The following is a 13,115-nucleotide window of genomic DNA, read 5'->3' as shown; positions in this document are numbered from 1 at the left end:
ATGTACATAATACATTTAAAATTCTTCATAAAATTTTCATTTTGCATTAATTCAAAAGCTGAATCACTTCTTTGTCATGATAAGAAAGCTTTAGAAAATCCCATTTATGTCAAACATGGTACGTTCAAGAGGTGTTGGGAAGAAACCATTGACATATGCAAAATTTCCCACATTTCTGCAAGATTTGCTGCCAACTCTCTTTGTGTAACAGATTTGAATATAATGGAGAGGAATAATGTTAAATAAAATTTTATATTTTTTCCTGACAAATCTTAATATATTATATGGATGAGATGACAGCTCATTATGTTAAAAGTGTGTGTGTGTGTGTGTGTGTGTGTGTGTGTGTGTGTGTGTGCAAACAAAGCTTATCACATAGCTTCTACATCTTAATGCATCTACATGCACGAGTTTGGTTCAAACTGTCTGTTGGAGTATAAAATCAGAGTTGTTTTTATATATAAATGAACAACACATCCTTTGCTTTGAATAATGAGCTTCCACGCAGAATACATATGTCCATTTTGATCAAATATTAAGATCATGCTGTGGAATGGTCTAAACTTGTAATGGCATGCATTGTTGTTCTTGCTGGAGAAGCCCCTATTCTATAAATACCAACAATCCTTACTTAGTATTCATATGTTGAATGAGAACTCTAACTAACTGTGTATAAATATTGAAATAAAGCAGAATGAAGAAAACAAATACAGTTAATAAAAATTGCAGATTAATGGTTTTTTCTGCATTTATTGTATTAACAGTTGCTGAGGGCTTTTCCATTAACAGTTGCTGAGGGCTTTTCCATTTAAACATACTTGTTACCTAGGGAAAGCAGATTTTAAAAATATATGTCAGGGCACATGGATTATTCAGTGTTCATATAAAAATGATGCAAAAATTCTAAAATGCATCACTGGGTGGCTACCACAAATTAACAGTGCCTTCCCTAGGTCGTTATTATATTTTACTAGAACAGCCCTGAACCACCTTTATTTCTTGTGACATTCAGCAACAAACAGTTTATACCATGATCTACACAGAATAAACAACAGAAAACAAAAATAAGTCACTCACTTCAAGCACCTTGCAGCATATCATTTTCATGAACTTGTTTCATAAATCTCTGTTGAACACTTATGTAAGATCCTATATTTAAAATTTTTAGTAAAGATAAACACATATATGATAGCAAATGCAGGTTCTGCAGATATTTATTTAAATCTGGTCTGTGACTCAGAAGCAGGTTGGCCAACAAGACATGACAAACAACATGGACCCTGTTATTAAAGAGTGTTATCAGACCGGTATAGTACTGTAATATGATTGGTTGTCATAATCTGACTCAGACTGTGCCCAAATAAAATATCAAGCAAACTGACCTCTGAGAGTGTTGGATAACTGATGGACTAGACTGCAGTTAATGTTCATTCAATGTTTCCCACTCAGGTCTTCTTGCCAAATTGATGAATACATAGAAATCAAATGAAAAAGAATGAACTGTAAAAATGTTAATCTGTACAAGAAAGAATAAAAATTTGTGCAATTTATTTATTGACCCCAAAAACTATTAATGGTAAGAAATGATATCACTGATAAATATAAATATTTCTTACTCTTACTCTTTTCACAGATTACAAGGTATTAAGTCTTGGGTTTATCCAGTCACTGTTTGAGGGATCCATGTATGTTTTTGTCCTTGAGTGGACTCCAGCTCTGAGTCCACAAGTGAAAGAGACAGCAAATAAAGGCACCACTTCAGGGAACGGTCACACAGAAGATATTCCACATGGGCATATTTTTGCTGGATTTATGGTGAGATATTAGTGGAATAATTAAGATAGAAAGGTGTGAAATAGAGAAATTCATTTCCAGAAGTTTTCACTGTGGAATTCTGATTCAGACCATTAGTCAAAAACAACATCATAAACCGCATATGCAATGTCCTTTCAAAGCCATCTCAACTTCAGGTTCCCTTTTCATAAATTTTTCAAAACACATTTCTCCATATATCAAGATTCTTGGAAATAACTGAAGACTAATTTCAGGGGATAGTAGGGTACTATCACTATTTAAATCAGTGATGTCTGCTTAATGCTTAGTGAAAAAACTAGTATTTCCAGACAAGACAAACAGAATAATTTGAGGAAGAAAATTTGAGATATTTAATGAAATCAGGACCAGGCCTGCAAACTGTTAAAAACCTAAGGAGCAGGCATCAGTTTCAAATGCTGGTTGTTGAAAATAGGTGTAGAACTGTTGTATTTTTAAATATTTCAGAAATGTGTTTTTGGAATGAAAAGTTTCACTGACAACATAGACCCTGATCTGCCATTGCAGAATGCAACAGCAAATTAGGATCTATATTGCTTGTTTTACTGATTACTCCTAACTGCGTAGGCCCAGATTTGCAGTCACCTTATGTGCAGTTTGCTGCCATCAAATACTTTTTCAAGTTTCTTCTGCAGACTACAAGCACATCTGTATGATTTTGAGGTTACAGATAAAGGAAATTAAAACGTGCCTCACTGTACTCAAAAATATAAATCCTAGTGTGCAAGCTTGTGGTGCTGTGTTAATAATGAGTCGATAGAGTCAAGTAATATGCTGTGTTAATAATGAGTCGATAGAGTAAAGTAATGTGCTGTGTTAATAATGAGTCGATAGAGTCAAGTAATGTGCTGTGTTAATAATGAGTCGATAGAGTCAAGTAATGTGCTGTGTTAATAATGAGTCGATAGAGTCAAGTAATGTGATGTGTTAATAATGAGTCGATAGAGTCAAGTAATGTGATGTGTTAATAATGAGTCGATAGAGTCAAGTAATGTGCTGTGTTAATAATAAGTCGATAGAGTCAAGTAATGTGATGTGTTAATAATGAGTCAATAGAGTCAAGTAATGTGATGTGCATAAACATTTGACTAATTTTGTTAGGAATGCTGTATTTAACAAATTTGTGAAAATTCAGTGATGCAATGACTTTTTACGTACAGTATGCAGGTTTTTATCCCACTTGACTTTCTGTGCTATTTAAGCTTAATTTTACAGACTTGTTTTATTTTATCAGCACTTTTGCAAATATATTATTTGTCATGTCTGTTCATTTAATAGTCAGTTTTGTCATGTGTCAATGCATACATCAATCCGTCTCCATTTTCTTTGCATCAACTCCATCTACACCAGCCAAGGGAGGGTAATTATATTTGTTAGGATGTTTTGCTAGGATAAGTAAATGGCCTCAAGGTTTGAGATCCTCAATGCAACCCTTATGTGAGGAGGGGTTGGGTTTACTTGGTTGGTTGGTTTTCATCATCACTTTCAACACATCGATGGCTATCATGCTGAATAAATGGGAGCTAAAGGCCTTTCTAATCAACACAGAGACAACGGATTTAGATTGGTTTGGACACTCTACCATAATAAACAAAATTGTGAACACAGTCCCCAGGGATGAGGAAATTGTGAGTGGGGAGAGGTGTAGAAGCTGACTTCTCAAACAAGGTGCAGGCCCTTTAATAGCTTCCATCTCAAGTGTTCAGAAGTATAATAAATAATTTATTCCCAGATTTTCTATCACATAAAGTAATGGCAGATTGGGGGCTATCCTTTTACACACACAAAATATAGAACCAACAAAATAGACCCAGATCTCTGTCACATAAGTGTTGGAAAATCACTGAAGAAAAGTACTCACCAACATATGTTTTTAATTGTGTATTTCATAAGAGTAATCTTTGGCATTCAGCCTGTGCAAATTTCGTGAATTTTTAAATACATTCATATATGATTTTATGCCTAAATGTGATAGGTACAATACTTGTTTATTTTTATTGACACTTATTTGGGGATAGATTTTCAGCTTAGAGTAGCACAAAAGAATGCTCACCAACACATATATTTTAAAGTTATTTTTGATTATTTGGAACATAAAAGTATACATTTTTCAAGTTGTTTAAATTCTCCAACATTTCACAAGCAATCATTCTCTTAACACATTGTAAGATATAACATGTATTTGATAAGACTAAGACCATGTTTATGAGAAAATTTCAACATAGAATATCATATACTTGCAGATTGGAAATTGGTTTATTGTTTTTAGCTCACCTGGCTGTAATGATCCACTAAATATGGGCTTATGTCATTATATCATCAGTATGTGAAATCTTCCCTCTTACTGGCATCCACCTCCAAAACGGGAGGCCATGGGTTCGAATCCCAGCTGAGTCATACAAAAGACTAACAAAAATGGTCCTAACTGCTGCTTCGATAGGCGCTGTGCATTAAGAGGTTAGTGTTAGGACTGGTTGGCCTGGAATCAGGATAACGTGACTAGGTGGGACATCATGCTACATGTCTGCAGCATGATGCCCCAGTGCTAGACCACTATTAACTGCCACCTTGCAGACATCGTAGCGATATGACTGAAAAATTGTAAAGCTACGTTAAAAATCCTAATCACACACACATAAACCACTTATTGGATAACCTCGTTACCTCTCTGGAAGCCATAGCTTAAGATACAGGCTAATGTACAGAGGATCTCAAACGGTAGTATTGAATTTATAAAAGGAGTCCAATAATTTTCACCTTTAGCAAGTCTTGGCAACCAGCAACTGGAACTTATTTAATGAGTTTCATAAATTTAATATTATTACAAATCTGGAATTCTGTTATCACTTGGTTTTTAATTAGTGGAAAAACTTTAGATAGAAAGAATAACAAATGAATTTTGACATTCATTAAACTCTGGATAAGATGCTGCACCTATCATTTCTTGCACATGAAAGTCCCAGTAGTTGAATCAATAATGCACAATTTGAATGCCAATAATATTTAGAAGTAGATCTCTTTTGCAAATCATAATTCCAAGATAAAGTGTCCTACCAAATCAATATAACATTTGACACAAACATCATTTTTCAACACTGGATCTACTGTGGAAATTCCTCTGTTATATCGCATAGTTCACCCACTTAAATACTTGACACTGCATATACATGGATTTCAATTTCTCACCCATGCTACAGAGAAATCTAGCTGTTTTGCTAACCTTACTTTTCTTATCTCAGTCTAGTCATCTCAGACCAACCATCTCAGTCAAGGTGTCCACGTGCTCAGAGCTACTTTAAAAAAAGAAACCCTTGTTTTCTGCAGTGCCTGACTTAGTTGTTCTAAAATCAAACAACAGCAGCAACAACAAATATATAACAAAACATAGTAACTTAAGGTAAATCCCTCTTTGAGAACACATCATACAAAAACATTTTGAGAGAGACAAAGACACAGCATGCATATGATTTCGAGTGATTTGTTATTATGCTAGTTTGTTCCACACAGCATGGTCAAATTTATCCTATATGCAAGCCTAGCTCAGTACATTTCCAGGTCAGCGTCATTAAATGTAGCTAAAGCTACATAACTAGTTTAAAATACTTTGTGTGAAACAAATTATATACTGTTAACTACATTTAATGACACTGACCTGAAAAATGGCTGCTACAGATAGGATAAAATTCTCACTGCTGTCTGAAATGAACTATGACAGAAAACTCTGATCCATGCACATAGACTATAGACCTATACAGTTCATAGCCTCCCAACTCTCTTAACAACTACAGAAGACTTAGTAACGGCCAGAAATGCGTTATGTCAAACATGCATTTTTCTAATTTTGTTAAGCATCTCCATTGTGCCCCAGTCGAATCAAAAATATGCCTATAATATTTAATAACAAATAATGCACTTACCAGCCAGAAGGAATCATTTAACCATCAACACATTAATCCATAAGCAAATTTCACGGTAGCACTTGCTATATTTTCAAGACAGAAAAATAAATTTTCAAAGAATCCATGAACTTGAAAGTTTAGCAAATGGTTATCCGCTAGGGTCCGTATTTTGGAGATCTTTTATACACTGGGGTTATTTTACAATCAATACTAAGGACAACATGAGTATGTCACAAGCAGTTTCACCTCCTCCAAGGAAACAGAGTTATATCTGATAGTGACACAGATCACTAATTACCTGTAAATAACCCAAACACGGACACTCATGCTACATGTAACTTTTCATTATAATAATAGCCTATACAATACAACAGAGGTGTGGACCCAGTATCATTTCATTATTTACAATATAATTTTCTAAATTGGAACTGAAGAAAATGAAACATTTTCTTGTAATAAATATTAACTATTTATTGTTAATTTCCAATAACATCCATATATTAAATGTGATAATACCTCAATACTATGCAACGTTTTATGTTGTAATTTTTCGGGCTCACACATAAAACCTGGGTACTTCGGATGACACGGTAATGCCACAGTCCTCATTAACATATTTGTATTAATGCACTGCATGTAACATTGGTGTATGAACTATATTGCACAACTGAGTTCTTTTTTACTTTAAAGGAAATTATTGGGTGAGAAATAGAATCCATGTTGGGGTTTGGGACCGAGACAAGGAAATCCCAGTTGCAGGGTTACATTTTATGTCCTGTCCCCCCTCGGCAAGCCTCTTGGGGGTGACAAATAATGTAACCCCTTGACTGCGATTTCCTTGTCTCTGTCCAAACTCCAACATATATTCTATATGAGACTGTTTACAGTGTTTACATTTTACATATAGAATGCGATTACACTAAATTGTTGGATATTCATGTGAAGGAATGGTTACTGGATGCAGATATTTCACCAAGTCTAGACCATCAAGGTGTTGCTGTGTATAATAATGATTCAAGATATAATGTTCTTTGACTGGATATTTACATTATTTGATCTGGAAAAATGCTGTGTTTGGATAATTTACTGTCAGTTGTGAGATTGGCATATGTCAGCATTCTTTTTAAAAGAGAGGTGAGTTTACTTTTACTGCTTGACAATTAAACAATTCCTATTTGCAAGATGTGAGTACTATGTTCTCATGTTCTAGTATTACATTTGGACCCCCCCTCCCAATCCTTCAGTCTGTTAACCATCATTCTTAATTTCATTTGTATCCTCTCAAATAAATTGACCATATTCAGACAGCATAATTTTTCCCCCAAAACCCTAAGGCAATAAATTAAAGAGATGGTCACCAAATTGTTGATAGTAATAAAAAAAAGAAGAAATGTTCCAAAGTCAAAGGAAGAAAAATTCTCACAATTGCATCCAATCTGTAGTGATAATACTGTGTACAAATTTCATGTGGGTATTATTTGGACCAATCAGATTCAAAGAAAGGGATATGTTGGCATATCAAAAATAGTAAACTGTACACACCATAAGTTAAGTGTACCAACTGTGTGCTGAGATCAAGATCTCACATGAGTTAGATAATGTGAGGAATCCATGTGCATTAATGAGATGATCTTGTATGTGATTTGCTGGATATTGTATACCCGATACAGTCATGAGATACTACGCATCTGATTGGCTGAACTTATTACCTTTCTAGATCTAGCTCTAGCAACTATATCTCTCACCCAAATAATTTTTATCAGGTTGTAGTCAGATATGTCAGATCAGGACAATATACGCTTGGGAAAGAATTTCCATAGAGTTATGTTTTTACAATACTACATAAGCTCCCATAGTTATATGGTCAACTGTTGAGTTATGTTAGCCAGAGGAGTCATATCAGGTCTGCATGAGCCTCTTGTTTATTTTTTGTTCAGTCAGCCATTGAGAAAGTTTGACATAGTTATTGTATGTTCATTTGTATGACTGCCTATACTCATAATTAAGGTCAGTGTTAAGTTTTTTATAGATGAAACTCAATTTCAAAGTTTTTTCACTTTCTTGACATATAAAATTTGGGCTAGACAAAATTCAACCTCATGTTATTGCATTAATTTTCTGAATTTACACTTTTATACCTTAATCACCTATTTTGTTCTTTCTGTTTTCAGGTTTCCATCATGATTGGATCCTCTTTATTCAAACTTTTATCAAAACATACAGCAGTAGAATCATTTATGAGGTATGTTCAGACAAATATTATAATTTGACTAGGTGGTACATGAAAGACTAAAATGAAAGAAAGTGCACTTGAACACAAAAGAATTATGCTTTACAAGGCTCAGATTCAGCACATACAAATTGCAGGTTTAATTCATTTAACATCTCATTAAATAATTTTTATTGGTTTAAGCACATTGAAAGGATTGAAACAGACAGTGATTAGTACCCTAATCTGACAGGTAGCCATATTAGTTACCTGAGCATATTTGGTAGTCTGCATCGAATGGCTGCTTAGTATATTGAGCATTGAAATGTAGGTGCCTATTTGACTATGACATGTATCACTGCAGAGTATTTGAGATGGTTCAAATATTCTTAAGTTAAAATGAAGAATTAGTATTGTCTTGAACCTATTTTCTGCCAGCAGAGCATCAGTCCCTTCAGGGGACTCTTGTGTTTTATGCCACAGCAGAGCAGACATAGGATTCTATGGAATTCTTGTTTAATTGTCTTAGTATTATTGATCCTTCTTGTGGCCATGATATCTTGATTACATTATTATTCCATGTTTTGCCCTGCATTATGTCCATGATAGAAGGCTTGTTAAACTAGTCATTGATATAATGTGAACTGGAAAGGAAGTAGAACATAGCAATAGCTCTTTTAGAATGACCTGTTGTCCATCTTCTGTTGCCTGTCCATCCATTGGAACAAATTTGTTATTGCTACTTTTCCTAAATTACTTGGAGGATTGCCAAGTATACACATTGATCTCAGTCTAACGGGACTTGAATACAAATAATGCTACTTGAATATCCAATATGGCCACCATTGCACCAAAATGAAACTCTTTTATCTCAGCTTCTCGTAAATGGATGGTAATGGCAACATGTTTTGACTAAAAGGTTTTACACTGATGTTTAGTTGGTCCTAAATAAAAAATGGCACCAATCTGATGTACACAGAAAAAATATGGCCACCAAAGCAGCCATCTTGAAAAATCTTGTTTCTGCTATCCCTCAGAAATGGAAAGTCATATTGAGATAGGGTTTACACTTGACTTCTTATGGTTTCTCTTTGGTCCTAAATGAAAATGGTGCTGCTCAGATATCCAATATGACCACCACAGCTGCCATTTTGGAAATCTTGTTATTGCTGCTTCTCCTAATAGGATGGTTGTATGAACATTGAGGTTTCAGTAAATGACTTCTTTTGATGTTCAATATAGTCACCATGGCTGCTATCTTGAAACTCTTCTTATCATTACTCCTTCTAACCTGTTAGTCATATCAACATGGGATTTTCACTTGAAGACTTTTATGATGTCTAGTTGGTCCTTAACGAAAATGGTGCCACAATCACATACGAAAAGGCTGCCAAAGTGGCCATATTGAAAATCATGCTATGGCTACTTCTCCAGAATGGATCATCATATGAACATGGGGGTTTCCCTGAAATACATCTGATTATGTCTAGGTGGTCCTAAGTGAAAATAATGTTAATCTGATGTCTTATATGAAAACCAAGGCAGCAATTTGGAAGATCTTGTTATCACTTTTCCTGAATAGAAAGTCATATTGACATGGTGTTTTCACAAGAAGCATGTGTTGTTAGTCCTTATGAAAATGGTTCTATTCAGACATTCACAAAGGCTGGCCCAGTGGCCATCTTGGAAATCTTATTATTGCTGAATGGATGGTCATATCAACATGGGATTTCCACTAAAAGACTTCTTATGATATTTAGTTGGTTCTTAATAAATAATGTTCCACATGGACATCCAGCATATCCACAACAGTGGAAAATTTTGTAATTGCTAATCTTGAGCAATTGGTCATTTGAAATTTGGGATTTCACTACAAGATGCCTAATTTGTCTAATGTATAAATGGTGGCAATCTGACATCCAATATGGTCACAATGATAGCCATCTTGAAAATCTTGTCATGTTTTCTGCTGAACAGAAAGACGTATTTCACTAAAAGACTTCATATGATGTCTAGCTGAAAATGGTGCTGATTGGACAACTGGTATCTCCGTCATCTTGAAAATCAAATTATTACTACTTTTGAATAGATAATAAAATCAACTTGGGGTTTTCACCAAAGGACTTTGTTCTACATGGATCTCCAGTGTTTCTTCAACAGTGCCCATCTTAAAATAATTTTGCTATTCTTCACTGGATGGTTATTTGAATATTGGAGTATCACTGAAAAACTTTCTATATACCTATTGGTCCTATGTGAAAATGGTATTGATATGGCCACCATTCAGCTAGACATCTTGAAACCTGTCATTGCTCCCATCTAGAACCAAACATCATACTGGCATGGGGCTTTCATGAGTAGCTGGTCCTAAATGAAAAAGGGATCCCAGGTGGCTGATTTATCCAATGTGCTTGCTTTTTGTTCCTTTACAGATCACTCACTAATCTCACCTCTGTCTAGATGGGCTCAAGCTTTTGCACAGCTTGCTTGTAGCTTTCCATGGGTTGGTGGTTCTCTCTCAGGTTTTCCTGGGTTCTTCCTTGAGTAAATATACTTGTCACCATGTATACCTTTTCATATGCTGAAGCATGTCATTAAACCCACAAAAACAAAGAAGCCTTAGTGAAAATGGTACTACCCTAGACATTCAAAGGTATCCAGTTGTTCTAAATGAAAATGGCACGAATTTTACATCCAGTGTCGCTGCTGCAGAGGTTGATTTGAAAATCTTAAAAATCAAGAATATTAGAGATGGTTTCAACACTCAGCAGTTAAACATAAAAGCTAGTGTTTCCTTGAATTCCTGGAAATTCTTTTTGGCCAGGAAATAGTCTGTCTCATTAAGAGACTCTTGTTTAAAAGAATATTCATCATATATAACCAGACCTAAAGTGTAGTTATATTTGTACTTGCCTGGAGGCAAGTTGATCTTCTTTCCCTGAAATTAGATTTGAGGTCAAAGGCTATAACAAAGAATTTTATACTACACTTGCACATCTTTCAAATTTATTAACTCAAAAATGTAAAAAGAATGATAATTTTGTTATCAACTTTTGATATGTTGGGAATTTTTCAAGATTATCAGAGATAGTTTCTCAGGAGTTAAAAGTAATGACAGGACACAAGAAATGGATTCATGATGGTTTCCTGGAGAAAAAAATTTGATTGTAAAGTATCAGTCTTTTCAGAAATTTCTATTAGACAAAACTTGTTTTCTGAGAGGTCTTTAACAATTATGTGTCATATACACGTTTTTTCTCTTAAGTTACAGACTCAAAGCACATGCATTAATCATGATTTTTCCAGACAGAGGGTATAAATTTATCTGTGGATTTATAATTTTGTTTATCCATGGTACAATAGTTTATTGAGATATTCATAACAAGCAAAGCTGTTAATTATGTGGATAAGGAATGGCAGATGCGTTTTCATTTCGTTGTATTTTTTCTTCTTTTCAGGCCAGTATTAGTGGTATCATCTCTTACACTGGCAGTACCTATTATCTTTCCTGGTGTAAGTATAAACACATTCTTCCAAGAATACACTCTTCACAATCGACTTTGTCCATCAGCCATATTGACTGGATGCAACAAGGATCAGTGGTCTCCAAATCTTATTACTTGATATATTGAAGAAAAATTTAAGTTTATCTAAAAAAAACTATGATGAATAGAATTCCTGTGAGTGAACAGAATATTTGTGTAAAAAATACTCGAGGGGAAAGTAAGCATCTCATTATGAACATGTGACTGTTTATTCTGCTTCATATCAGCCCATTTATTTGACATTGGGATCAAGGTAAGAAAGACTTACAATTGTGCTTTCATCATTTGCTGTCCATGTAGGCCATGACACTAATAAAATTTTCAGTGGCATCAGAAAGGAATTTCTTGTTTACAGTGGAATTCATTGTTTAAGAATTTGTAAAAGTGTACAGTATATGTCCTTTAATTATGAACAAAAGTATTTTTTGCAAAATATGAGATATTGATCAAATTACTGGTTGTTAAATATATCAGGAAAAATGTGTTTGTGCTTGGATGACAGAAAACTGGAGAGAAATGTGGCTATTTTTTATTTCTAGATGTATTTATATTTTTCCAGCGCCAACTGTTAATATTTGCTGCCTTCTTAGTATTTGAGTGCTGTGTGGGGATATTCTGGCCATCCATGAGTACCATGAGAGGAAAATATGTACCAGAAGAAAGTAAGTTTGCACTTGATGAACTGTATTCACAATAATATCAGAAAATATCTTAATATCTTGTTTGTGGTCAGTTGCCTTGTGTGGCTGGATCTGTTTCCTAGCTGGCTATTGGTATTTTCTTTTCTAAATACTATGAAGTAGCCATGGAAGGTGTACATGCCTCACATCAGTTTCTAGACAACCCAAGCTCGAAACTCCTAGTTAACAGATATATCTATATTTTTAATTATTAATCAATACTATTTATAAAGAAAATTCACATGATAGCCTTAAGAAATTTTGAAGTGGTCAGTTCTCGAAACTATCCCCTGCTACTTGTGCATGTATCTTTGCCCTTCATTTGTATCATATTAATGGGGGCATCTGTGTAATATGGAAGTATTTGTGGTTTTTTGTTTTTAACAAACACTTAATTCTTGCAGTATATATTGTTTCTTTATTTAAATGATGTTCATCCAACCTAAAATGCCATCATAAAAATCTTTATATTGCAATTTGATTTCCATCAAACCACTATAACGGTATGTAGTTAGTTCTGAGAGAAAATGGTGCTCACCTGACCTCCAACATAGTATCCTAATGGCCAGCTCAAAAATCTTGTTCCGACTGCTTCTTTTGAACAAATTGTAGCAGAGACATAGGGTTTTTGTTAAATGATTCTTGTTGTATTTAATTGGTTATGAATGAAAATGGTACAGGTTTGACTACCAAAATATCTCTCAGAAGGACTTGAAAACCAGACCTAATTTGACATAGAGTCAGGTAGTATTAAAAAAAAAACATTGCTTGATTTTGTTACTTCATTGACTTTATGAACCACACTGACATTTATAAATACAAACAACTTTGGACCTGACTTTTAAGTTGTATTCCATTAAACAGTGTGATCGTCAGCACACTGATATTGATTCTGAGGTCAAAGGTCTTGACTCATATTTGTAGCTGTACTGGTTTGTAACATGAAAAC

General features: G+C 34.4%; 1 protein-coding gene across 1 annotated transcript in view; it reads left to right on the top strand.

Annotated features, from left to right (window-relative positions):
* Window positions 1–13,115, top strand: part of LOC149787532 (solute carrier family 61 member 1-like) — a 76,326-nt gene that overhangs the window by 24,762 nt on the left and 38,449 nt on the right. Inside the window, exons 7-10 of the mRNA XM_089973661.1 lie at window positions 1,634–1,815; window positions 7,904–7,974; window positions 11,400–11,454; window positions 12,046–12,148. Of these exons, the coding sequence (XP_089829787.1) occupies window positions 1,634–1,815; window positions 7,904–7,974; window positions 11,400–11,454; window positions 12,046–12,148 (411 nt within the window). The remainder of the gene's footprint in view (window positions 1–1,633; window positions 1,816–7,903; window positions 7,975–11,399; window positions 11,455–12,045; window positions 12,149–13,115) is intronic.

The sequence above is a fragment of the Sinohyriopsis cumingii genome, chromosome 11 (assembly GCF_028554795.1).
Source record: "Sinohyriopsis cumingii isolate HCF-2022 chromosome 11, ASM2855479v2, whole genome shotgun sequence".
NCBI classification, from domain to species: domain Eukaryota; kingdom Metazoa; phylum Mollusca; class Bivalvia; order Unionida; family Unionidae; genus Sinohyriopsis; species Sinohyriopsis cumingii.
This window is presented reverse-complemented; position numbering and strand designations above follow the sequence as displayed.